Source organism: Protomyctophum bolini (assembly GCF_963924005.1).
Source record: "Protomyctophum bolini genome assembly, chromosome: 12".
Lineage (NCBI taxonomy): Eukaryota > Metazoa > Chordata > Actinopteri > Myctophiformes > Myctophidae > Protomyctophum > Protomyctophum bolini.
In genome coordinates this window covers 44,589,779-44,615,493 of record NC_137873.1, presented here as the reverse complement: position 1 = coordinate 44,615,493, position 25,715 = coordinate 44,589,779, and the positions used below count along the sequence as shown (strand labels likewise).

Genomic DNA, 25,715 nt, shown 5'->3' with positions numbered 1-25,715 from the left:
AGCTCTTGCAGATCTTCGGCAGCCTTCTGGACAGACCCAGGATCAGCCAAATGTTCTCCCCAAACTACACGCTTCTGCTGAGCATGTTCAACCAGGAGATGAGCACCTGTACGCTGATCCTAGACCAGCACAGAGAACAGGTCAGTTCATGTTCTAGAGGAGATGACCACCTATACACTGATCCTAGACCAGCACAGACAGACAGCAGGTCAGTTCTATAGAGCGTCGCAGTCCCTCCCCCTTTCAGAACGACGAGTGTCCCAGGAAATGAATCCCAATGCATTTTGCCCATAGGCTTTTCTTAAAGTATTTATTTAAAGACGGTTACGCCGCGGACAAAGTTAGTTAGTTAGTTAGTTTCATTTATTGTCCACGTGTGGAAATTCGTCTTCGGTCTCAAACAGTAAAAAACAAACGGTTACAACAACAGCAACAACACTTAACACAATTATTTTCTCATGGCAAAAAGGTGCAGGACAAACAGTGGCAGATACATTGGAAAAAACAAACAAAAGCCAACTCGGATCGTGACAAATCATGACAACGAACACAATGTTTTGGGGGCCGATCAAATCATTAGAAAGAAGAAAATAAAGGCAGGAGACGACACTATTTGTTTTGTTTTTCTTCTTATAAATGAATTTGATCGGCCCCAAAACATTGTGTTCGTTGTCATGATTTCTCACGATCCGAGTTGGCTTTGTCCGCGGCGTAACCGTCTTTAAATAAATACTTTAAGAAAAGCCTATGGGAGAAATGCATTGGGATTCATTTCCTGGGCCACTCGTCGTTCTGAAAGGGGGAGGGACTCAACCAGGGGAAGTCCTTATGATCTAGTTCCCCCCAGTTTCAGGACACTCATGGGAAAAAATGCTTTTTTCTACGAAGCCACTACTCTGTGGAATGCACTCCCTCCAGCCCTGAAATCCCTAAATTCTATTGCAATATTTAGGAAAGACCTGAAATCATGGCTCCATTCTACACACTCACTGGTCATAGTTAGATTCCGACCCTGGATAGCCCATCTCCCATGCTCAGGACTATTATCTCAGGGTACCTCTTGTCCTATGTATATAGCTCCCAGCCTTATATATAAGGATTATTTATTATATGTTCCATGGTTGTTTTGTCTGTACAGTATGTATGTGTATAGTTTCATGTTACAAAGTGGACCACAATGGAAACAAGCGAAGGCTTTTTTGTGTCTAAGTCCATTTGGCGTTTTTTTTAAATGATGTAATTTTCTGTAATTTTCTTAAACTGCCAATAAAGTATTCTATCTATCTAGGGACTGCGACGCTCTATAGTAGACAATGACCAGCTAGCCAGACATTATCCCTTACATTGTGTTGTATTTTATTGTGTTATTGTTGTTATTGCTGCGTTAGTTACAGACGGGTCACGTGTTCCTGGACAAGAACCTTCCGGCGGTTTCTGGAAACCTCAAATGGTCTCAGGAGCTCCGAGACCTGATCCTGACCCACCGGACACACCTCAACATGATCACACACATGTATGTACGCACGCGTGCACGCACACACGAACGCACGCACGCACGCACGCACGCACGCACGCACACACGCACGCACGCACGCACGCACGCACACACACACACAACGCAAGCACGCACGCACGCACGCACTCACTCACTCAAATGTATGTACATTTACAGCCATTTGTTGTATTCTTTATTTGAATCCACAAATTACAATTAATTCAGCAGGGAACCAAATGGGACCAATGGGATACACACAGACAAATGCCCAAAACAGCCCAAACAGAATGCAATACTTAGCAAGTGGTTTGTTTGTGTCTGTGTGTCTGTGTGTCTGTGTCTGTGTGTCTGTGTCTGCCTGCGTGTGTGTGCGTTCACAGGCCACTAGGTGGCGCCGAGGCGGACGCTGCTCTCCAGAACAGCGAGCGTGTCCTCCGGGCCCTAGAGCGTCTGGACGAGGACCTGGTGACCTCCTGGACCCGAGGACTAGAGGACCGGTGTCTGACCCACCTGGACCAGCCTCTGATGGTCCTGGACCCGGAGACGGGCCTGTTCAGGGTCAACTTCAGTCCTGCGGTAAAAGCTCTACTACACCAGTGTTGTTTTTGGCAGCACATTTAGATCTTAGGTTTAGTCCTTGGGTTGTATTTTGCGTGTCTTAAGTAAAAGGTCTTATTCCCTGACTTGAGTAAACTAAAGACCTGGAGGCGTGGTCAATGCTCTTTGGCCACTCAAGAATAGCCAAATGGCATTGACCACGCCTCCAGGTCTTTAGTTTACTCAAGTTAGGGAATAAGACCTGGTCCTTAAAGGGACACTTCACCTTTTTTGCAAAAAAATATATGTTAATGATGTTTAGAAGCTTTAGAACACTTTCCTGGGGGTCTTTATGTGTGTAATGATATGTGGTTTTAGATATTTTAGATTGTAGCAGTGAGCCTGTTGTTTCTGATGTCATGGACACTGGGCTCACTACCTTCCTGGACTACAATTCCCATAAGTCTTTGGTGCACTGCTCTTCCTTGTGGATAGGGGGAGAGTAGTAGTAGTAGTCCATTGATTTATTTTTTATCAGTTTCAGTTAACTAAAATGTTTTTTTTTTATTCTAGTTTTCGTTTTTTTTAGTTAGTTTTAGTTAACTATTATAACCTTGATTCAGAGTCAACTTCCATCCTGATGTAAGCTCTTATTCCACTAATACTATATACTATAATTAATTGATATCGGGAGGAATTGGTGCTATTGACAACATATTGAACACCTTTTATGTTTGTTGTTTCTAAAATATTGAACAAATGGAAAGTAGTATTCGGCAGCCGAGGCGGACGGGCGTGAAACGGGACGAGGTGTCTTCTCGCTCTCAGGCGTCTTACTGGTTATTCCCGAAAGGGAAATTCTTGGCCGAAACCAAATATAGGAAACAGTTGGCCGAAAAACGAATACCGAATTTCCAATTTTTTTCCTACCATTGCTGTCATGGCCGTACCTTAAAGCTATCTGATTTATGGCAAAATAAATGGTTATGGCAAAACTTAACTTAAATAATAATCACTATTATGGGTCCATAAAACATGTATTCAGCTCTTCTGAATGCATTAATTGCATACACTATTCGGTGATATATTTTCTGCCTATTCGGGCCGAAACCCAATAGGCCGAAAATTCATTTTTTGCCATTTTCTGCCGAATATTTTCTGCGGCCGAATATTCGGTGCATCACTAATTATAAGTGTTATGTTTCCTCCTCAGTTGACGTCGGTGTTGAGGGAGGTGAAGTATTTAGGCCTTCTGAAGAACGACAACATTCCCAACGCCGCTCTGCAACTCTTCTCCAAGAGGGAGACTTTATACATGGTGAGTTATTCTGGACGGGAACCCCTTTTGGTGATTTATGCATTATGTTATAATTTAGCTATTGGAAAAATAGCAGATCTACAAGCTCGTAGGGCCACCGAGTGGCGCGCAACGAGCTTGTAAGTCCCAAACTTTTCTCCCTTCTGGCTCCAAAGCTATGGAAAAAACGTCCCATTGCAGTCAGAATTGCAGACTCAATTTACAATTTAGGGCATTTATCAGACGCTCTTAATCCAGAGCGACTTACATTAAGCAAGAACAAAAGCATGGGAATACATCACATAAAAGCATTTATCATGAAACATGCGTAAGCTAAGAAAGTAACAGTGGAATATCTATATAATGAAACTATACATATATACTACTATGCTATGTATATACATATTAAGTGCACATGTAAATCGCTCTGGATTAAGAGCGTCTGCTAAATGCCTAAATTTTAAAAATCTAAGGGGGTAGGGTAAGTGCTACGGGCCATGATGGAGTCAGACTCACTCCCAATCTCCCACCGTAGTCTGAAAACCCACCTCTTCAGACTCCATCTTAAGGCCTATTCATAGTCTGGATTTTCGGTGGTGAGGTGACCACCGCTCCGGTGGTAAGCTGACCACCGGAGCTGAAATAACGTTGAGCGGTGGTGAGTAAAAACAGAGAGAAGGGCTGGAGCGGTGGCGGTGGTTTGCTCTTCACCGCGGCTCAGTGACGTCATGTTGTAGTTCGGTGGTCACTTCACCACCGTAAATCCAGACTATGTATGAGCCTTCAGCCCCATAGCACTCGCCCTAGCCCTGACGACCTTACAGGAGTATGCAAAGGTCAATTTATGTAGCATAGATAGCATTCTATGCGGACATAGCACTCGTCTATAGTGTATATACGCATCGTTTCATTATGTAGATATTCATTCCTCTGTTAGACGGATGTTACGTTCTTAGCTTGCTTCTGGTTCTTGATGACTATTTGATGTTTTAACATGTGTGTTGTTCTTGCTTACTGTAAATCACTCTGGATTAAGAGCGTCTGATAAATGCCTACATTGTACAATTTACAATTTAGGCGCTCTTAATCCAGAGCGATTTACAATAAGCAAGAACAAAAAAGCATGGCAACACATCACATATATAAAAGGTAGTTATCATGAAACATGCGTAAGCTAAGAACGTAACAGTGTAGAGTATCTATATAATGAAACTATACATATATACTATACTATGCTATAAATATGTACTATAAAGTGCTGTGACTACATCAACAACTCCCATATCTGCTGGGCGAAGTACAACAATGTGCAAAACACAGCAGCAACATTTGTGAGTTGCTGTGATATAGGAGAAGGATATCAAATGGAACACAACCACCCTAAAGACTAATCATTGTGTATATTCCTGCACTATACCTGCATTGAGTGACCTTGGTACATAGGATTTTATCTATTGAAGATTCTGACCTTCAAATGTTCTGACCTTCAAAATCATTTTTGTTTTGATGGTATTGCTGTATTGTTCTTTCTGCTTTGGCAATGTAAACGTATGTTTTCTCATGCCAATAAAGCCCTTTTGAATTGAAATTGAATTGACTACATACAATGCAATGATAGTGATGTCAGGGGTCTGCAACCTTTTTGAAACAAAGTGCCAAGTTTTTAGTTTCTATAGATAGTCAGTGTGTCACTTTAATGACACCACACCACAGTTCCAACATGTTTTGATTGTCCACGGATATACAGTAACCTTTTCCCATGTTAAATATTATTTCACATTGTTATAATGATCATTAGACTCAGAGCATACTGCACTGTAGGCCTCCTGTCTCCCTCCCCCAGTCAGAGTTCAGAGTTTTAATGAATGATTTAATGATGCAGGACGTAATTTACATACAAACATGAGTGAATTCATTTATTTGACTAGATTTTTTTTTATTGTTTATTTACCGGTAATTGTTTTATTTTAATTTTATGCCAGTGTGCCAGTGATCACCCTCCTTTGTGCCAAGGTTGGCACCAGTGCCAAAGGTTGCCTATACCCCTGGTCTACATAACATGCTATAAGTCTGTATCAAATGCTATCAAAGTCTACAAAAGTGCTATCTAAGGGGCTAGGGTCTGAAAGGGTGGGTTTTCAGACTACGGCGGAAGTTTGGGAATGAGGTGATTGAAGGTTGTAAACTGTGTGCGTTCCCAGTACTCCCAGACCCTCACCCAGGTCACTGTGTGTGTGTGTGTGTGTGCGTTCCCAGTACTCCCAGACCCTCACCCAGGTCACTGTGTGTGTGTGTGTGTGCGTTCCCAGTACTCCCAGACCCTCACCCAGGTCACCCAGTGGTACAACCGCCTCCACAGCACCATCCTCCCCGTGGAGCTGGCGCTGGTCCAGGAGGAGATGGACCGGACCAGAGGTCAGCTGGAGCCCACCCTGGGTCAGCTGACCTGGGCCCAGGATGACCTCTGGGACTACATCCAGACCACCAGAGACCTGGTCCAGGTAAACTACACCCAGACCACCTGGTCCCCCAAAACCTAGGGGACACGGGGAGAACACGTGAGGGTACCTACCCTAGGGGACACGGGGAGAACATGTGAGGGTACCTACCCTAGGGGACACGGGGAGAACATGTGAGGGTACCTACCCTATAGGGGACACGGGGAGAACATGTGAGGGTACCTACCCTAGGGGACACGGGGAGAACATGTGAGGGTACCTACCCTAGGGGACACGGGGAGAACATGTGAGGGTACCTACCCTAGGGGACACGGGGAGAACATGTGAGGATACCTACGCTAGGGGTTACATAATTGACACTGGGTGAAAAATTGGGTTGCAATTTAATCGTGGGATAAAAACTAATAAGGAAAAGGCCATAACTGTGTGTATTTCTCCGCCTGGCCACCAGGGCGTGTCCAGTCGCGTCCAGCGCAGTAAGGACAACGTCCAGGCCATCCAATCGGTGATGGGGAAGTTCAGCCAGCAGGCCTTCATCACGAGGAAGACGAGGAACACGGTCCTCCTCATCCTCAGCGACATGGGCGACTGTTTCACTAAACAGTACGCTACGGTCAGCAAGGCTGGGGAGACCACACACACACTGCTGGAGGTACACACACACACACACACACACACACACACACACACACACACACACACTGCTGGAGGTACACACACACACACACACACACACACACACACACACACACACTGCTGGAGGTACACACACACACACACACACACACACACAGTACAATACGGTCAGCAAGGCTGGGGAGACCACACACACTGCTGGAGGTACACACACACGCACACACACACACACACACACACACACACACACACACACACACACACACACACACTGCTGGAGGTAGACACACACACACACATACACACACTTACTTTCCTCTCTCTCTCTCTCTCTCTCTCTCTCTCTCTCTCTCTCTCTCTCTCTCCTCCGCCCCCTCTCTCTCTATCTCTCTCTCTCTCTCTCTCTCTCTCTCTCTCTCCCAGGAGAACCGGTCTCTGCTGGGCGTGTCCGACCCGGACGCCCCAGAGTGGCGCGGCTACACGGAGCACATCGACCGCGTGGTGCTGCTCAGCCTGGCCAGCGGGGTGCGCTGTTCGCTGCAGTACTTCGTGGAGAACACGGAGGGCGCCCCCGCGCGCGTCGGCGGCGTCTCGCCGCTGTTCGAGGTGCAGCTGGTCCTCAACGGCAGGGAGATGACCTTTGAACCCTCGCTGGACGCGGGCCGCGAGGGCAACTTCTACGACAGCGTGGACCGCATGGTGACGGGCATCGCCCGCATGGCGTCCTGCATACCCAGAGTGGCCAGACACAAGATGGCCGACTACCAGGTCAGTGCTGTAGAGGGTGTGGCGCGTGACATCATCGTGCCTGGAAGTCACGCCAGAACTAGGGCTGCAACAACGACTCGGTTAAATCGATAAAAGTCGACGATTAAATTCGTTGCCAACGAATTTGATTATTTTAATCGCGGGTGTTTTCCAACTTTTTACCGTTCAGTAGCGGCACTAAGGCTGAACCAACAATATGCAACGGGTCGGTATAAACACAACACCAGATTGTCTTGAACGTGACCAGAGCGCTCCGCATCTACCCCTCTCTCTCCAACTTCAGTCTCCCTCCATAGCAAAAACTCGCCCTTCCTCGATAGCGTGACAAAAACTTGAGCTTCCTCGATATGGTTAGAAGCTGTTTTTCAACAGCCAAAAGTGTCAAATAATGGTTAGAAGCTGTTTTTCAACAGCCAAAAGTGTCAAATAATGGTTATAATGTGTCCATAATTGCCCGTTAACTCCTCTTTTCACGCAGTGTCACAATAGTACAATATCCACTCTTTATTTTATATTAATAAACAACTTTGTTCTTCCTCTCTCCAGTCCGACATCGACGACATGGCTGAGCTGGCGGATCTGTGCCATGTGATCCGCTCTCGCGCACGCATCGCCATCGCTAAGGTGAGTGAGTGTTGTTGCACGTGCACATCTTTAAACTCCTCCTGTGCCACTAGGTGGCAGCAGAGTGTAGGTAAGCCTTGCCAAACGTGGATTCATTAAAACCGTTTGGCTGCCACCTGCTGGACGCAAATCCAACTTCTGACTGCCACGGTCTGTGGGGGGCGATTTAGAGGTTGCGCACGCAGCACAGAAACGGATGTTGTGGGCGTCCATCTTGTGCTAAATAAATAGCGGCAATGCTAGCGAGCTAAAATATAGCCATCCTTGCTCTAGAAAGCACCAATGTTTCCATCTAGACCACCGGATAATCGGCAAAGACCTCCAAACGTCGCGCTAAATGACCAAACCACGGAGAGCTCCGTAGATTAGGAGTTCTTCAGCTTTTAGTCTGCCTGTATAACGGGAGGTGGACGGCAGCGCGCATGCGCAATCCTCTCTAGGATCGCTAAAGAAGGAAAGGCCGACCCAAAATAATAATGAAAAAATAGTTCTCAGCGACGCGGATTGATATCAATAATAAAGCTAATCTGACGGAGCATTCCGACACGAGCGGAAGGTTATTACAGTCCTTATGGCGGAGCATTCCGCCAAAAGTAGGGATTGTGTTAATGTATGTATATAGTGTGTACAAAGAGGCTCTATACGCACACCAAAGTCCTTGTGGCGGTGCCGACGCACGGGAGAAAACTGTAGAGGAGGTCTTGAATAAGCAAGAAGGTGGAGCCGCACACACCGATAGCTAGAGTACCAATATTTATTCGGACAGCAGGTAAGACAGGAATATCCAACGTTTGGGCGGTTAAGCCTTCATCAGGGAATACAGAGCACATAATGGTTCACACTTAAATGCCAGAGAGTCATGCAACCAATCAGAAGGGGGTAGGGGAACACGGGTTAAATTAGCCCCACAAGCAGAACCCAAATGTAGTAAAGTTTCTGACACTTTGATTACTTTACCCATTGGGTCCTGGTTCACGCTGGGCTGCCACCAGTTACGCACACACAAGCACACACAAATACAATGTAAACACGTAAGGAGAAAAGATTCTGCGCGGTTTTACGATGTTTTTTTCCTGTGTTGGCTTAAGAATGTGCGAACTATAAGTACCTTACATACCTCTGAGAAAATCTCCTGTGTCGCGGAAGCCGTTAAGTATTTTTAATCTATGTTTGATAAAAAATGTCGCTTCTTCCTACCTTGTTTATTGACCCCTCATTGTACCGCCTATCTGGCTAGCTAGTGGTGCTATAGCTATGACGTAGCCGGCACAAGCCAACCGCACATCGGGAGGCGGTACAATAAACGGTAAATAAACAAGAGGAAATCAAAGCGACATTTTTAATCAAACATGGATTAAAAATACTTAACGGCTTCCGCAACACAGAAGATTTTTTCAGAGGTATGTAAGGTACTTATAGTTCGCACATTCGTAAGCCAACACAGGTAAAAATGGCGTAATACCGCGCCGATCGACTAAACGAGGAGTTTCAACAATCCGCGTTCCAACAATCGCATTAGAAAATTTTGTAATGACCAGGAACCCTACGCAAAGCTAGGTCCGATCATAAAAGCTTTCGGAGGGTTCCGAGAGGGGCTAGGGTTAAATAAGACCTGTCCCTGTGATATGAGAGGTAGGGATCATGGTCATGTGGTGTCTCAAGTTCACATACAAGAGTTTATCTCAATAATGACTATAAGGCCTCCTAAGAGGCTCTGGAATAAACATTCCTTGTCATGGAGACACTACAATGTATTGTATATAAGAGTTACAGCAGAAAAGCAAATGTGAAATAAAGAACCATATAACAGCAATATCTATACAAAAATAAAATTAAAATACATAATTAAATACATTCAATGCAATCAATATAGAAAAAAACGTGTATGTATATAGACAATATTTTAGGCCAATAAAAAAAGACTACCGGTATATACCAAATGTCCCACTTTAAATAACGGACTATAATTAACGGACTATAATTATGGGGTCCGTGCACAAATCCCGGTGCTGGTGCCGTACAAATATGTTCGTACTAGTCGGCTTGTTTTGCATCGTTGTTCAGCACAACTCCTGAATGGATTCAAAATATTTTAGTGAACGTAGAACATGAATTAAAGGGATTGTGACAAAGACAAAAAAAAGGTTTTGGAATTGTTCTTATTTTTTTTTTAGGTTTTCTAATCTCAATTGCACCCAAAAACATGAAAACATTCAGTAGATTTTCTGTGATCTGGGGGTTTTCTGGCTCAAACAGGTGCTCTGATTTTCCGGCAGTTTGTGATGTAAGATGTCACTGTTTTCACTGTGTTGCCTGTTTTCATTGTAGCTCAAAAGGCTTCCAAACCCCAAAGAAAACTTCAGACCACAGAAAATCCACTGAATGTTCAAAGTTCAGGTTCTTTGGGTGTAATTGAGGTCATAAAACCTAAAAGAAAAATAAATTAAAATTAATGTCATAAAACCTTTAAGATGTGTAGTTTCACTGTGTAGTTGTGATGATGTGTAGTTTATTGTGTGTGTTCTCTTGGTTTTCAGGTGAAGGAATACCAGAGCTCTTTGGACTGCTACCGATACCTCTGGACTGATGACAGGTCAGTTACTGACGTTCTAGACTCTTCTCCCTTCTCTAAAACACCCTGGACAACGCTCCACGCGTCCCAGACTCTTCTCCCTTCTCTAAAACACCCTGGACAACGCTCCACGCGTCCCAGACTCTTCTCCCTTCTCTAAAACACCCTGGACAACGCTCCACGCGTCCCAGACTCTTCTCCCTTCTCTAAAACACCCTGGACAACGCTCCACGCGTCCCAGACTCTTCTCCCTTCTCTAAAACACCCTGGACAACGCTCCACGCGTCCCAGACTCTTCTCCCTTCTCTAAAACACCCTGGACAACGCTCCACACGTCCCAGACTCTTCTGGGACCTAAATGTAACCGTGGTGTTGTGTGTTGAAGGTCAGAGTTCATGAGACAGTTCCTGCTGTACGGTCACGTTCTGAGCACCGAGGAGGCGGAGCTCTATGCCGACTACGAGCTGAAGAAGAACCCACCCACTCTGGACAACTTCAAAGAGCAGGTGTGTCTGACCCTCCCGGGTCCATTTGGTTTCATTCTACAGGTGTGTCTGACCCTCCCCGGGTCCATTTGGTTTCATTCTACAGGTGTGTCTGACCCTCCCCGGGTCCATTTGGTTTCATTCTACACTCTCTCAAGAGACGTAACAAAATCTGGATTAACTTCTTCATTTTCAAGAAGTTTACACATTTGGAGAGAATGCAAAATAATTGTTTTTTTTTATCGGCGTTTGCCTGTTTATCTCCTATGGTACCAACACACACACACACACACACACACACGCACGCACGCACACACACACACACACACACACACACACACAATACAGCATGGATGGAATTGTGGACAAAGTCTTATTAACAACGACATCAACAACTAAATATTAGCCACGAATATAAATGGACCTTCATATGAAAATGATTGAAAAACCACTGGTCTATCACAATATCTCTCTCTCTCTCTCTCTCTCTCTCTCTGATCATTTCTCATTTCTGATAATTTCTCATTTCTGATAATTTCTCATTTCTGATAATTTCTGATCATTTGTCATTTCTGATCATTTCTGATCATTTCTGATCATTTCTCATTTCTGATCATTTCTCATTTCTCTCTCTCTCTCTCTCTCTGTGTGTCTCTCTCTCTCTCAGATCAACCTGTTTGAGACCTTATATGGGCGTGTCAGTAAGCTGGAGGAGAGGAGGGTGTTCAACGGTTGGCTCCAGGTGGACGTGAGGCCGTTCAGAGTCACTCTGATGAACGTCATCAAGAGATGGAGCTGGATGTTCAAAGAGCACCTCCTGAACCACGTCAATGAGAGGCACGCACACACAGCACGCACACACGCACCTCAGGACTTTAGGGGGATGAGCGAGTGACGTCAGGACTTTAGAAACCAGGGGATGAGCGAGTGACGTCAGGACTTGGGAGCTCTATAGTTGCGAACGCAGTGATTGCGAATGCAGTGAGCACTAACTATGAGACCTAGCAGAACATGTCTGTCTGTGTGTGTGTCACGCACAAAAAACGTAATAAAAAAAAAAAACGTAACTTAAAAAATTGAAGAAAACTACTTAAAAAAAACATGCACGCACACATAGACACACTAAATAAGAACTTGAAAAACCGTAACTTAATCGTAATCTTAATTTTTTTTAAAAATAACTTTAAAAAGTACGTAATTTATTCTAATTGTTATCGCAATTTACAAGCTGTGTTCGCTTCCCACGTTCGCGCGTCTTACTTGTAATGTAACGATGGTGTCCTCCTCCTCAGCGTCAAGGATGAGCGAGTAACTCGCTCATCCCGACGATTCCCCTGGTTCGCGGAAGTAATTTTTCTATGGAGAATAACATGGGGTGATCTTAATATCGTCTACGTCTACTATAAGCGTTGTGGTCCAAAAATAAACAAGCTGTCTCGGCGTTATTGTTAGGGAGGTGTCTCTGTATCGTTATATTGTCAGGGAGGTGTCTCTGTATCGTTTACGACAGTCAGTCACTCATATATGATACAGTCTGCTTCTAGCGAAAATCTAACTAATTCAGCAGCAGTAACATTAGCGTTTTCTCTCAGTCAGTTGATTCTTCATATCCATATGAGTGAAGCGGCCGGGGTGACATGTTTATTTTTCAAACACAGTTCTTATATGAAGCAATCTATAAATCCTCCTATGGCGATTTCAATGCAACTAAACAAATACATGAACCTGGGGACTGACGCCCTCTACTGAAAGTGACGTCAGACTTGGGCGCTCTATAGTAACGTAACGATGGTGTCCTGTCCTCCTCAGCGTCAAGGACCTGGCAACGCTCTATAGTAACGTAACGACGGTGTCCTGTCCTCCTCAGCGTCAAGGACCTGGCAACGCTCTATAGTAACGTAACGACGGTGTCCTGTCCTCCTCAGCGTCAAGGACCTGGCAACGCTCTATAGTAACGTAACGACGGTGTCCTGTCCTCCTCAGCGTCAAGGACCTGGCAACGCTCTATAGTAACGTAACGACGGTGTCCTGTCCTCAGCGTCAAGGACCTGGCAACGCTCTATAGTAACGTAACGACGGTGTCCTGTCCTCCTCAGCGTCAAGGACCTGGCAACGCTCTATAGTAACGTAACGACGGTGTCCTGTCCTCCTCAGCGTCAAGGACCTGGCAACGCTCTATAGTAACGTAACGATGGTGTCCTGTCCTCCTCAGCGTCAAGGACCTGGCGGCGTTCGTCCAGGGCGCCATGGAGGGCCTGTCGGTGCCCGTGGTGGACGGGGACTACGGCGGGCTGGTGAACACCATGGGTCACCTGATGTCCATCAGGGACCGGCAGGTCAGCGAGGAGCAGCACTTCAGACCGCTCAAACACACCGCCGAGCTGCTGAAGACCTACGGCCAGCAGCTCCCTGAGAGCGTCTACGCTCAGCTGGAGGTGGGGTCGCCAGGCACACACGCACGCGCACACACACACACACACACGCACACACGCACACACACACACACACACGCGCACACACGCACACACACACACACACGCACACGCACGCACGCATGCACGCACGCACGCAAGCACACACACACACACACAGTAGCTCGCTGAGAGCGTCTACACCATAGACTGTAAAAACTGGCTGGCCCAGACAACGAGGCGGGACTTCCCCCTTCTTCTCCGTTGGTTTTTATTTTGACTCGAGTGGGAGGGGACTCCCGATCATAGACTGTAACGGTAGCCACGCCCCTCAGAACATACGCGACTTTATGGTCATTTTTTTAAATAAATGGGACCATAATTTTCCAAAAAGAATATTATGACATTAGAAATGAGACTTTAAACTAGTGACTGGAAGAAGAAAGTATTCATGACCATGTTTATTAAGGTAATACAGTCTAGGTGAAGTTGGGCCCAAATACATGGACTTCTATGGGGCTATGGGTTTTTCTGGGCCCAATGACAGACAGCGCCACAACAGGCCATTATTATGAACTTTCAGGAAATCCTGATTTCCTCAGTGGCTTCACAAAATATCTGTCTGACTGCCCCCCCCTGGTCTACACACACACACACACACACACACACACACACACACACACACAGCTGGAGGTTAGTGAAAGCTTAGGTGGCCTCGGAACGTCTCGGGATCCCCCAGGAGGAAGTCACTAGAATGTTGCTCTGGAGAGGGAGGTCTGGAGCACTCTAGTGGAGCTGTTGCCCCCGCGACCCGACTACGGATAAGCGGTTGAAGATGGATGGACAATTATTGTTTGAATGTACTCTGTTGCTGGTTTCACATTTGTCCAAAGCTGTTGGACAAAACTGTCAGGATGTATAGAAGACATTTTTTAGAATCTGATCTCAGGTCAGAATGGGATAATGAACTATTCAAATTGATGAATCAATCAATCAATCAATGCGATGCTGTGTTACGCTGCCCTCTGCAGGAGCTGCCGGAGAAGTACAAGACCCTGAGGAAGATCGCCTTCACCGTCAAACACGAGGTGGCTCCGCTGCAGTCCAACGAAGTGTCCGTCATACGCAGGAAGTGTGTCCGCTTCGAGGTGTGTGTGTGTGTGTGTGTGTGTGTGTGTGTGTGTGTGTGTGTGTCTAAATGTAACCCTCCTCTCTCTCTCTCTCTCTCTCTCTCTCTCTCTTAGTTAATGTAAAGTGAATGTCTCTCTCTCTCTCTCTCTCTCTCTTAGTTAATGTAAAGTGAATGTCTCTCTCTCTTCAGGTGAAACAACATGAGTTCAGGGAGACGTTTCGTACTGATGACATCTTTATTTTCGACCTGAAGGATCCTTACAGGATGCTGGATAAGGTGAGGATCTGATCTATCCTAATGGGGATTCTCCTGAATGCTGCCTTCCTTCCAGCATGGCATGGAAGGAGAGGAGAGGAGAGGATTTTGTATTTCTTTCACCATGTAGTAAATGCAGCATTCGTGGTCTGGAGAGGACAGTTGTTTTACAGACGGGTAAAAGGGCAGGGGCTGAAGCCCCCTTTGATGTCTATGTGTGCACGTCCCTGATGACATGTTTAATATATTCTTCCAGTCCCACAGTCCCGTGGCCATCATAGAAACATTAATAATAATTATAATAATTATCTTTACAGTCCCACAGTCCCGTGGCCATCATAGAAACATTAATAATAATTATAATAATTATCTTTACAGTCCCACAGGACCGTGGCTATCATATAAACATTAATATGTTTATAATAACTATAACGTAATGTTCTAACAGTCCCACAGGACGGTCGCTACAGTAGAAACATTAATATGTTTATAATAACTATAACGTGATGTTCTAACAGTCCCACAGGACCGTCGCTACAGTATAAACATTAATATGTTTATAATAACTATAACGTAATGTTCTAACAGTCCCACAGGACGGTCGCTACAGTATAAACATTAATATGTTTATAATAACTATAACGTGATGTTCTAACAGTCCCACAGGACGGTCACTACAGTAGAAACATTAATATGTTTATAATAACTATAACGTAATGTTCGTACAGTCCCACAGGACCGTCGCTACAGTAGAAGCATTAATATGTTTATAATAACTATAACGTGATGTTCTAACAGTCCCACAGGACCGTCGCTACAGTAGAAGCTGAGATGTCGAGGCTTAAGGAAACGGCGGATCTGTTCGAGGTTAGCTTCCCCGACTACAAGCAGCTGAGACAGTGTCGCTCTGACATCATCCTGGTGAAGGCTGTCTGGGACAATGTGCTCTTTGTACAGGTAATGACATCACACTATGACATCACACTGGACCTCTGACATCATCCTGGTCAAGGCTGTCTGGGACAATGTGCTCTTTGTACAGGTAATGCCATCATGACACTGGACCTATGACATCACACTGGACCTATGACATCACACTGTACCTATGACATCACACTGTACCCATGACGTACATTATCACACTAGTCCTAGTGTGATGAGGGACCTTCTGGGTTGTCTGTCTGTCTATTTTTTTTAGTAATGATAATTAATTATATTGTTTTTATTTGTTATTTTTATATTTATTTCCCAGACCATTATCGAGGAATGATAATTCATTATATTGTTTTTATTTGTTATTTTTATATTTATTTCCCAGACCAGTATCGAGGAATGATATTGTTTTTATTTGTTATTTTTATATTTATTTCCCAGACCAGTATCGAGGAACGATAATGAATATTATATTTATTTAGTATTTAATTATATTTCCCAGACCAGTATCGAGGAACCATAATGAATATTATATCTATTTAGTATTTCATTATATTTCCCAGACCAGTATAGATGAACCATAATGGATATTATATTTATTTAGTATTTCATTATATTTCCCAGACCAGTATCGAGGAACCATAATGAATATTATATCTATTTAGTATTTCATTATATTTCCCAGACCAGTATAGATGAACCATAATGGATATTATATTTATTTAGTATTTCATTATATTTCCCAGACCAGTATAGATGAACCATAATGAATATCATATTTATTTAGTATTTCATTATATTTCCCAGACCAGTATAGATGAACCATAATGAATATCATATTTATTTAGTATTTAATTATATTTCCCAGACCAGTATAGATGAACCATAATGAATATTATATTTATTTAGTATTTCATTATATTTCCCAGACCAGTATAGATGAACCATAATGAATATTATATTTATTTAGTATTTAATTATATTTCCCAGACCAGTATAGATGAACCATAATGAATATTATATTTATTTCCCAGACCATTATAGATGAACCATAATGAATATTATATTTATTTAGTATTTCATTATATTTCCCAGACCAGTATAGATGAACCATAATGAATATTATATTTATTTCCCAGACCAGTATAGATGAACCATAATGAATATTATATTTATTTCCCAGACCAGTATCGAGGAACCATAATGAATATTATATTTATTTCCCAGACCAGTATCGAGGAACCATAATGAATATTATATTTATTTCCCAGACCAGTATCGAGGAACCATAATGAATATTATATTTATATTTCCCAGACCAGTATCGAGGAACCATAATGAATATTATATTTATTTAATATTATATTTATATTTCCCAGACCAGTATAGATGAACCATAATGAATATTATATTTATTTCCCAGACCAGTATAGATGAACCATAATGAATATTATATTTATTTAATATTATATTTATATTTCCCAGACCAGTATAGATGAACCATAATGAATATTATATTTATTTCCCAGACCAGTATAGATGAACCATAATGAATATTATATTTATTTCCCAGACCAGTATCGAGGAACCATAATGAATATTATATTTATATTTCCCAGACCAGTATCGAGGAACCATAATGAATATTATATTTATTTCCCAGACCAGTATCGAGGAACCATAATGAATATTATATTTATTTCCCAGACCAGTATCGAGGAACCATAATGAATATTATATTTATGTATATATGTATATATAATATTATATTTATTTCCCAGACCAGTATCGAGGAATGGACCAAGACTCAGTGGAAGCAGATCAACGTGGAGCAGATGGACATGGAGCTCCGACGATTCGCTAAAGTATAAACAAAACAAAACATTAAAAACACACTCTGTATATTATCAGTCCTTCGATCAAAACTAAGCTATGTACCCGAATGCGGGGTTGGCGAAAGGGCCTTTCTGTGTGGAGTTTGCATGTTCTCCCCGTGTCCCCTATAGGGTAGGTACCCTCACATGTTCTCCCCGTGTCCCCTATAGGGTAGGTACCCTCACATGTTCTCCCCGTGTCCCCTATAGGGTAGGTACCCTCACATGTTCTCCCTGTGTCCCCTAGGGTAGGTACCCTCACATGTTCTCCCCGTGTCCCCTATAGGGTAGGTACCCTCACATGTTCTCCCCATGTCCCCTAGGGTAGGTACCCTCACATGTTCTCCCCGTGTCCCCTAGGGTATAGGTATACCCTCACATGTTCTCCCCGTGTCCCCTAGGGTAGGTACCCTCACATGTTCTCCCCGTGTCCCCTAGGGTAGGTACCCTCACATGTTCTCCCCGTGTCCCCTAGGGTAGGTACCCTCACATGTTCTCCCTGTGTCCCCTAGGGTATAGGTATACCCTCACATGTTCTCCCCGTGTCCCCTAGGGTAGGTACCCTCACAAAAACATGCAGTAATCCTGGTCTCTAAACTGCCTCCCCCTGGCCAGCCGGGGCGCCTGATGGAGGGGAAAGGAACTGGTTGGAATAACGTGTTCCTTCCACGCGCTACGTCCAACCAGGGAAACTCCCCCCTGTCAGGTGTAAAGGAGCAACTTGGACACTCAGGCATGAAGGAAGCATGAGTTCAAGTCCGTTGCTCTCCCCTTGTCCCCCATATATGGGGACTAGGTTAGTCTCCCCTTGTCCCCCATATATGGGGACTAGGTTGGTCTCCCCTTGTCCCCCATATATGGGGACTAGGTTAGTCTCCCCTTGTCCCCCATATATGGGGACTAGGTTGCTCTCCCCTTGTCCCCCATATATGGGGACTAGGTTGGTCTCCCCTTGTCCCCCATATATGGGGACTAGGTTGGTCTCCCCTTGTCCCCCATATATGGGGACTAGGTTGGTCTCCCCTTGTCCCCCATATATGGGGACTAGGTTGCTCTCCCCCTGTCCCCCATATATGGGGACTAGGTTAGTCTCCCCTTGTCCCCCATATATGGGGACTAGGTTGGTCTCCCCTTGTCCCCCATATATGGGGACTAGGTTAGTCTCCCCTTGTCCCCCATATATGGGGACTAGGTTGCTCTCCCCTTGTCCCCCATATATGGGGACTAGGTTGGTCTCCCCTTGTCCCCCATATATGGGGACTAGGTTGCTCTCCCCCTGTCCCCCATATATGGGGACTAGGTTGGTCTCCCCTTGTCCCCCATATATGGGGGACTAGGTTGGTCTCCCCTTGTCCCCCATATATGGGGACTAGGTTGGCGGAGGGTGTGTAGAGCCCAGGATCACATTAGATGATTGACACAGGGGCGAAAAATGGGTTACAAAATCGTGGGATAAAAAATATATTAGTTAAAACTAAGCTACGGTGACTAAAACGGAGACTAAATATATCTGCAAATGAAATCTATTGATCTTGTATATTTTCAGCCAGATTCAGGCCTCGCGGCGTCATCACGCCACCGCCAAGATATATTGTCCATCAACTGTAGAGAAGTCTATTAACCCATTCTGAACGGGAACCCATTTTGGTGTTAGCATCATGTTATGCTTTACCTATTGAAAAATAGCAGATCTACAAGCTCATATCGCGCCACCGAGTGGCGCGATACGAGCTTGTAGGTCTGCTATTTTTGAAAAATTCGAAGAACGACTGACATTTTTAGAATCTGATCTCAGGTCAGAATGGGTTAATCAGACCAGTGTGTGTCCAGTGGAAACCTCGTATGAATCTGATCTCAGGTCAGAATGGGTTAAAATGTTGTGATGTTCAGTCTATTGATGGATTGATTGAACAGGTTATTGAACATAAATGTATAAACAGAGTACAGTCAAACACTCCCAACAGTCAAACGCACCAAAAAATAAAGTCCTTGCGTTCCTTGTTTCCATTTAGGCCCTACTAAGCTATACGCAATCAATTAACCCATTCTGACCTGAGATCAGATTCTAAAAAATGTTCTTCTACATCCTGACAGTTTTCTGAAAAAGCTATGTTTCTGTGTCAGTCGTTCTTCGATTTTTCAAAAATAACAGATCTACAAGCTCGTAGCGCGCCACTCGGTGGCGCGCTACGAGCTTGTAGGTCTGCTATTTTTCAATAGCTAAAGCATAACATGATGCTAACACCAAAAGGGGTTCCCTCCCCAAAATGGCTTAACCCGTAAACAGTAAAACATTTCAGATGACTTAATAAATGTGACTAAAACCCAAACGCTGGCTTGCAGGAGATGAAGACTCTGGACAAGGAGGTGCGCGTGTGGAACGTCTTCCTGGGTCTGGAGGCCACGGTGAAGAACCTTCTGACCTCCCTGAGGGCCATCAATGAGCTGCAGAACCCTGCCGTCCGGGAGAGGCACTGGAGACAGCTGATGAACACTACTGGGGTAACATATTATATACTTACTATTATAACATATAAATATAACCCTGCTGTGAGGGAGAGGCACTGGAGGCAGCTGATGAACACTACTGGGGTAAAATATTATATACTTACTATTATAACATCTATATACTTTATAAATATAACCCTGCTGTTAAAATTTTAATTTTAATTCTCACATTAATCATGTTACCAAGATTGCCTTTTTTCACCTTAGAAATATTGCACGAATCAGAGCCTATTTGTCCTTGGACGATGCAAAAACGCTAATCCACGCCTTTGTTTTCTCTCGGCTTGACTACTGCAATGCACTTTATTCAGGACTGCCTAAGAAAACAACTGACAGATTACAACTCGTCCAAAATGCAGCAGCCAGAGTTTTAACTAGAACTAAGATGAGAGAACATATTACTCCAGTTTTGGCATCACTGCACTGGCTTCCGGTTGTTTTTAGGATTGATTTTAAAATTATTTTACTTGTCTATAAAGCTCTCAATGGCCTCGCACCTTCCTACCTACATGACTGCCTGCCTAAATATGTCCCAAACCGCCCCCTAAGGTCTTCCACTGCTGGCCTGCTCGCGCTGCCAAAAAAAATGGCAACTAAAAAATACGGGGAAGCAGCTTTTTGCTTCTATGGGCCGTCGGTATGGAACAAGCTCCCACTGCACCTTCGTCAGGCAGCCTCTGTAGACATTTTTAAAGCTCAGCTCAAGACCCACTTCTACAACATTGCTTTTAATTGAGTTTTAATTTGCACGTTCCCACCCTGCCCTGACTGATTTGCTGCATGTGGTGTTTTTATTATTATTTTATTTGTTTTTATTTGTTTTTATTTATTTTATGTTCTTATATTCAATTTTGTTCTTTGCCATTGTTTTATCATTTTTAACTACTTATGTTTTATTGTATTCTATTTTTGCCCTGTGAAGCACTTTGCGCTACATTTATGTATGAAAGGTGCTATACAAATAAAGTTTATTATTATTATTATATTGCTGTGAGGGAGAGACACTGGAGACAGCTGATGAACACTACTGGGGTAACATTTTATATGCACACGCGCGACAGTGTGCTTGCGGCCAACGTCTGTGTGTCTGTCTGTCTGTCTGTCGCTGTAACACAACTCGCCCGTCACCGGAGGGCGCAGCTGTATTTTTAATTTTGTTTAATTCAAAAACCTTGGTCTGGTTTCCCTCCAGGTGAGGTTTGTGATGGGCGACAGCACCACCTTGGGGGACCTGCTGGAACTGCAGCTGCACCGCGTGGAGGACGAGGTGAAGAACATCGTGGACAAGGCTGTGAAGGAGATGGGGATAGAGAAGGTATTTACCTATTACTACTGAATGATTTACCTATTACTACTACTACTGTGAAGGAGATGGGGATAGAGAAGGTACCGATTTACCTGAGTACTGAACGATTTACCCCATTGCTACTGTGAAGGAGATGGGGATAGAGAAGGTATTTACCGGTACCTATTACTACTACTGAATGATTTACCTATTACTACTACTACTGTGAAGGAGATGGGGATAGAGAAGGTACCGATTTACCTGAGTACCACTACTGAATGATTTACCCCATTACTACTACTGTGAAAGAGATGGGGATAGAGAAGGTACCGATTTACCTGAGTAGATGTACCTATTACTACTACTGTGAAAGAGATGGGGATAGAGAAGGTACCGATTTACCTGAGTACCACTACTGAATGATTTACCTATTACTACTACTGAATGATTTACCTGAGTACTAGTACTGCATGATGTATTTGACTACCACTACTGAATGGTTTATGTTGTATGCTGTGTAATGTTGTACACTGACGACGTTGTGTTCTGTTGTAGGTTCTCTCAGAGATCACCCAGACGTGGAGCGTGATGACTCTGTCCTACGAGACTCACCCGTCCACCTCCATTCCTCTGCTCAAAGCCGACGAGAACCTGATCGAGACTCTGGAAGACAACCAGGTCCGTTCATGCTTCCAACGTAATACTGTATGGAGGGACAGGCGGCGTGTGGCCCAAACAATTGACACGATTGTTTGTATATCGGACGGGTTTCGGCGTGAAAACCCCGTCGCACGACGCAACGTAGGCCGACAATTAGGCATTACTGAGTCCAGCATTCATGTTCAACCCAAATCATTTTGAACATAAAAAAAACGAGGTAAGCGAGTACAAGATTATATAGAATTGTAATATTTAGGTGTTCCTGTCGCTGTACATACAGTCACTGCCTGGTTGACAGGAGTTGCCTGTTGCTGAGTTGAGGCAGGCGTTCGTTTTAGCCCGAAAACGTCACGGCAAAATCACCCTAAATGTAGCTTTTAGCGTAGGTTCAATAAGGAAGATCCTAACCCAGGGGTAGGCAACCTTTATTATCAGAAGAGCCATTTTGGGTCCAAAAACGTATTACAATTCTATCTGGAGCCGCAAAATATGTTTGCTTTAATAAAGCAAACTTTAATTATTTGTGATTTTTGGTCTTTTAATATTACATTGTATTGTTTGCTAATTTCTCAATGCATGTCAAGTATACTGTACCAGTAAGCCAGCAGCATTGGTGGTGAAAACAAACATAGATGTCTTATCATGAATACATTCTTCTATTCTATTTTCCTTCATTGCATTTGATTCTTATTTTTATCTGGTGTAACAACTGGGAGCCATGGCAGAGCCACAGGTTGCCTACCCCTGTCCTAACCATTCCATTCGCCCTTCAGCTTCATAATAGTCTACGTCATGTCCGCTCCCACGCTGTCAAAGCTCCTTCATTCACAACAACCAATAAGCGCGGGCACTTATCGCAGCAGCCAAACCAGCGATTAAGGCTCGTTCTTTAAAACGCCTCGTCTCTAACCTGGCTGTCGTTCTCCTTTCAGCCAGCGACCGACCCACCTCCGTCCCCAGCTCCACCTTGCTAAAACCCCGGAGCCGAAGGGGAAGTAGTGGGCCTTTTGCATCTCCTTCTCTACCGCCGTCAGCGTCTTTTTAAATAAACATTTTGTTATTTTTCCCCGCTCCAATGCTCCCAAAAAGATTCCTTTCTAATAAACATTGTTATATCAAAATTGGTGTGATCTCTCCTTTATTGAAATATACATTAACCTAAACACAAATCTCGCTTGAATTGGATTGCAAGCATTAACACCCCCCCTAACCTGCCCCTGGGCTGCAGTCCACTGTGGCAATTCCGGGCCTGCGTACAGTACAGTACAGTACAGTACAGTACTGTACAGTACAGCACAGTACAGTACAGTAGGTCTTCTCAATGTGGGCGTACGCAAGTCCAGCGTCGCCCTCTATTGAACTGTGTGTGTGTGTCGCCCTGCAGGTGGCGCTGCAGAACATCCTGATGAGTAAGTACGTGGAGTACTTCCAGGCGGAGGTGAGCGGCTGGGGCAGGAAGCTGGTGGTGGCCGACATGGTCATTTCCTCCTGGATGTCCGTCCAGCGGACCTGGGCTCACCTCAACGCCATCTTCACCAACAGCCTGGACATCAGGGAGCAGCTGGCCCAGGACGCGGAGAGCTTCCAGGGCATCCACCACGACTTCAAGGTAATCAATCACCTATAGATCAATCAGGACGCTGAGAGCTTCCAGGGCATTCACCACGACTTCAAGGTAATCAATCACCTATAGATCAATCAGGACGCTGAGAGCTTCCAGGGCATTCACCACGACTTCAAGGTAATCAATCACCTATCAGGGAGCAGCTGGCCCAGGACGCAGAGAGCTTCCAGGGCTTTCACCACGACTTCAAGGTAATCAATCACCTTTAAATCCATCACCTATAGATCAATCAGCTGGCCCAAGACGCTGTTTCCTTTTGCCCAGATTTTGTGGCGGCCAATTTACAAGATGGGCCACCATATAATGTAGCCTACGTTTTGTAATATCTCAGTCTCTAAATAATCTAGATAGAACATTGATTTGAACTGCTACACCTACATTTTCAGCATAGAGGAATCCAATGGCGGTAGTTATGAAACATTAACCTGTTAATAACTTTAGATGCATGACGGTCCTAAATGACCTGGTGTGGTTAGTCACCACATTCTGTTGGATTACTATACATTTTTGGAAAGGGTGTTGTCTAAGGAATCAGAAAATCTATGTTTGCATTTGCCCAAATGCCTTTTCTGCATTTATTGATAGTATCAAGTGAAGATAAAGGGAGAGAAAGAAAGGGATTTTCTTCACCGGCATTCATGCGAGCGGCTGAAGTTGAGAGTAACATAGCTCTAAATGCAACGCATTAGAGCTATATGGACCAGAGCTAAGGTTCTCTGTGGTTCTTCTCTCTTCCAGACCCTGAACCTGCAGGTGGAGTGTGAGAAGGTTTAGGTTCTCTGTGGTCCTTCTCTCTTCCAGACCCTGAACCTGCAGGTGGAGTGTGAGAAGGTTTAGGTTCTCTGTGGTCCTTCTCTCTTCCAGACCCTGAACCTGCAGGTGGAGTGTGAGAAGGTTTAGGTTCTCTGTGGTTCTTCTCTCTTCCAGACCCTGATGCAGCATGTGGTCCAGAGCAGCAACGTGGTGGAGGTCACCAACGCCCCGGGGTTCCTGGAGAACCTGGAGGCTCTGTGTGTGTGTGAGAAGGTTTAGGTTGAAGGTTCCATCATACTGTGGTTCTTCTCTCTTCCAGACCCTGATGCAGCATGTGGTCCAGAGCAGCAACGTGGTGGAGGTCACCAACGCCCCGGGGTTCCTGGAGAACCTGGAGGCTCTCCAGCAGAGGCTGTGTGTGTGTGAGAAGGCTCTGGCCGAGTACCTGGAGACCAAGAGGCTCACCTTCCCTCGCTTCTACTTCGTGTCGGCCCAGGACCTCCTGGAGATCGTGTCCAAGGGGACGCAGCCCAGACAGGTACGCCTGATTTAACCCATTCTGACCTGAGTCCAGATTAACTAAAAACACACCTCTTCAGATTAGCCTTCTCCTCCACCCTGCCGTAGCAGTTTATTGAGGCCTCCCATCATGTATTTATTATTATTCTATATATATTTTTCTCTTAACAAATATCTTAAATGCTGGGCCTTCTCATGCCTGTTTTATCTCAATGTCTGATGTCACATGCACATTCACTGTCTTGTCTTGTATTGTTTGTTTTAACCTAACTGTAAAGCACGTACTTGATGTACTGTATATCCTGCCTGTGAAGCACTTTGAACTGTAACCCTGTATGAAAGGTGCTATATAAATAAAGCTTATTATTATTATTATTATTCTACAAATGTCTTCTACATCCCGACAGTTTTCTGAAAAAGCCTATGTTTCTATGTCAGTCGTTGTTCTATTTTCTTTGACCATGTGTTATTCTTGCTGTCCGCAGGTGACCAGGCACCTGCTGAAGCTGTTCGACAACATAGCGGACCTGCGCTTCAAGGAGCCGCCCACGGGGGGCGCCGGTGAGGAGGGTCCGGCCGTGGCCGTCGGGATGTTCAGCCGCGAGGGAGAGTACGTGTCCTTCTCTGAGCCGTGTGTCTGCACAGGACAGGTAGGGGGTGTGTGTGTGTGTGTTTATGTCCTCAGTAGTATAGAGCGTTGCAGTCCCGCCCCCTCGAGAGACCCGGAAAAGAAATCACCGTTCATTTTCCTCATAGACTTTTCAGAAAGTATTTATGTAAAGACGGTTACGCCGCGGACAAAGCCAACTCTTGTCGTGACAAATCATGACAATAAACACAATGCTTTGGGCCAAACAAATAATTAGAAAGTAGAAAAGAACGGCAGGT

At 44.5% G+C, this 25,715-nt stretch overlaps 1 protein-coding gene across 1 annotated transcript in view; it reads left to right on the top strand.

Moving 5' to 3' along the window:
* Positions 1-25,715, top strand: part of LOC308326314 (dynein axonemal heavy chain 11-like) — a gene marked incomplete at both ends in the record, with an annotated part of 226,908 nt that overhangs the window by 22,428 nt on the left and 178,765 nt on the right. The window contains 22 exon segments of the mRNA XM_080779119.1: positions 3-140; positions 1,389-1,513; positions 1,876-2,071; positions 3,246-3,350; positions 5,639-5,830; positions 6,240-6,401; positions 6,848-7,192; positions 7,739-7,816; positions 10,354-10,409; positions 10,774-10,894; positions 11,541-11,710; positions 13,086-13,308; positions 14,316-14,432; positions 14,606-14,692; positions 15,470-15,628; positions 17,386-17,469; positions 19,822-19,980; positions 21,179-21,301; positions 21,827-21,949; positions 23,316-23,540; positions 24,628-24,846; positions 25,313-25,477. Coding sequence (XP_080635245.1) covers positions 3-140; positions 1,389-1,513; positions 1,876-2,071; positions 3,246-3,350; positions 5,639-5,830; positions 6,240-6,401; positions 6,848-7,192; positions 7,739-7,816; positions 10,354-10,409; positions 10,774-10,894; positions 11,541-11,710; positions 13,086-13,308; positions 14,316-14,432; positions 14,606-14,692; positions 15,470-15,628; positions 17,386-17,469; positions 19,822-19,980; positions 21,179-21,301; positions 21,827-21,949; positions 23,316-23,540; positions 24,628-24,846; positions 25,313-25,477 — 3,372 coding nt within the window.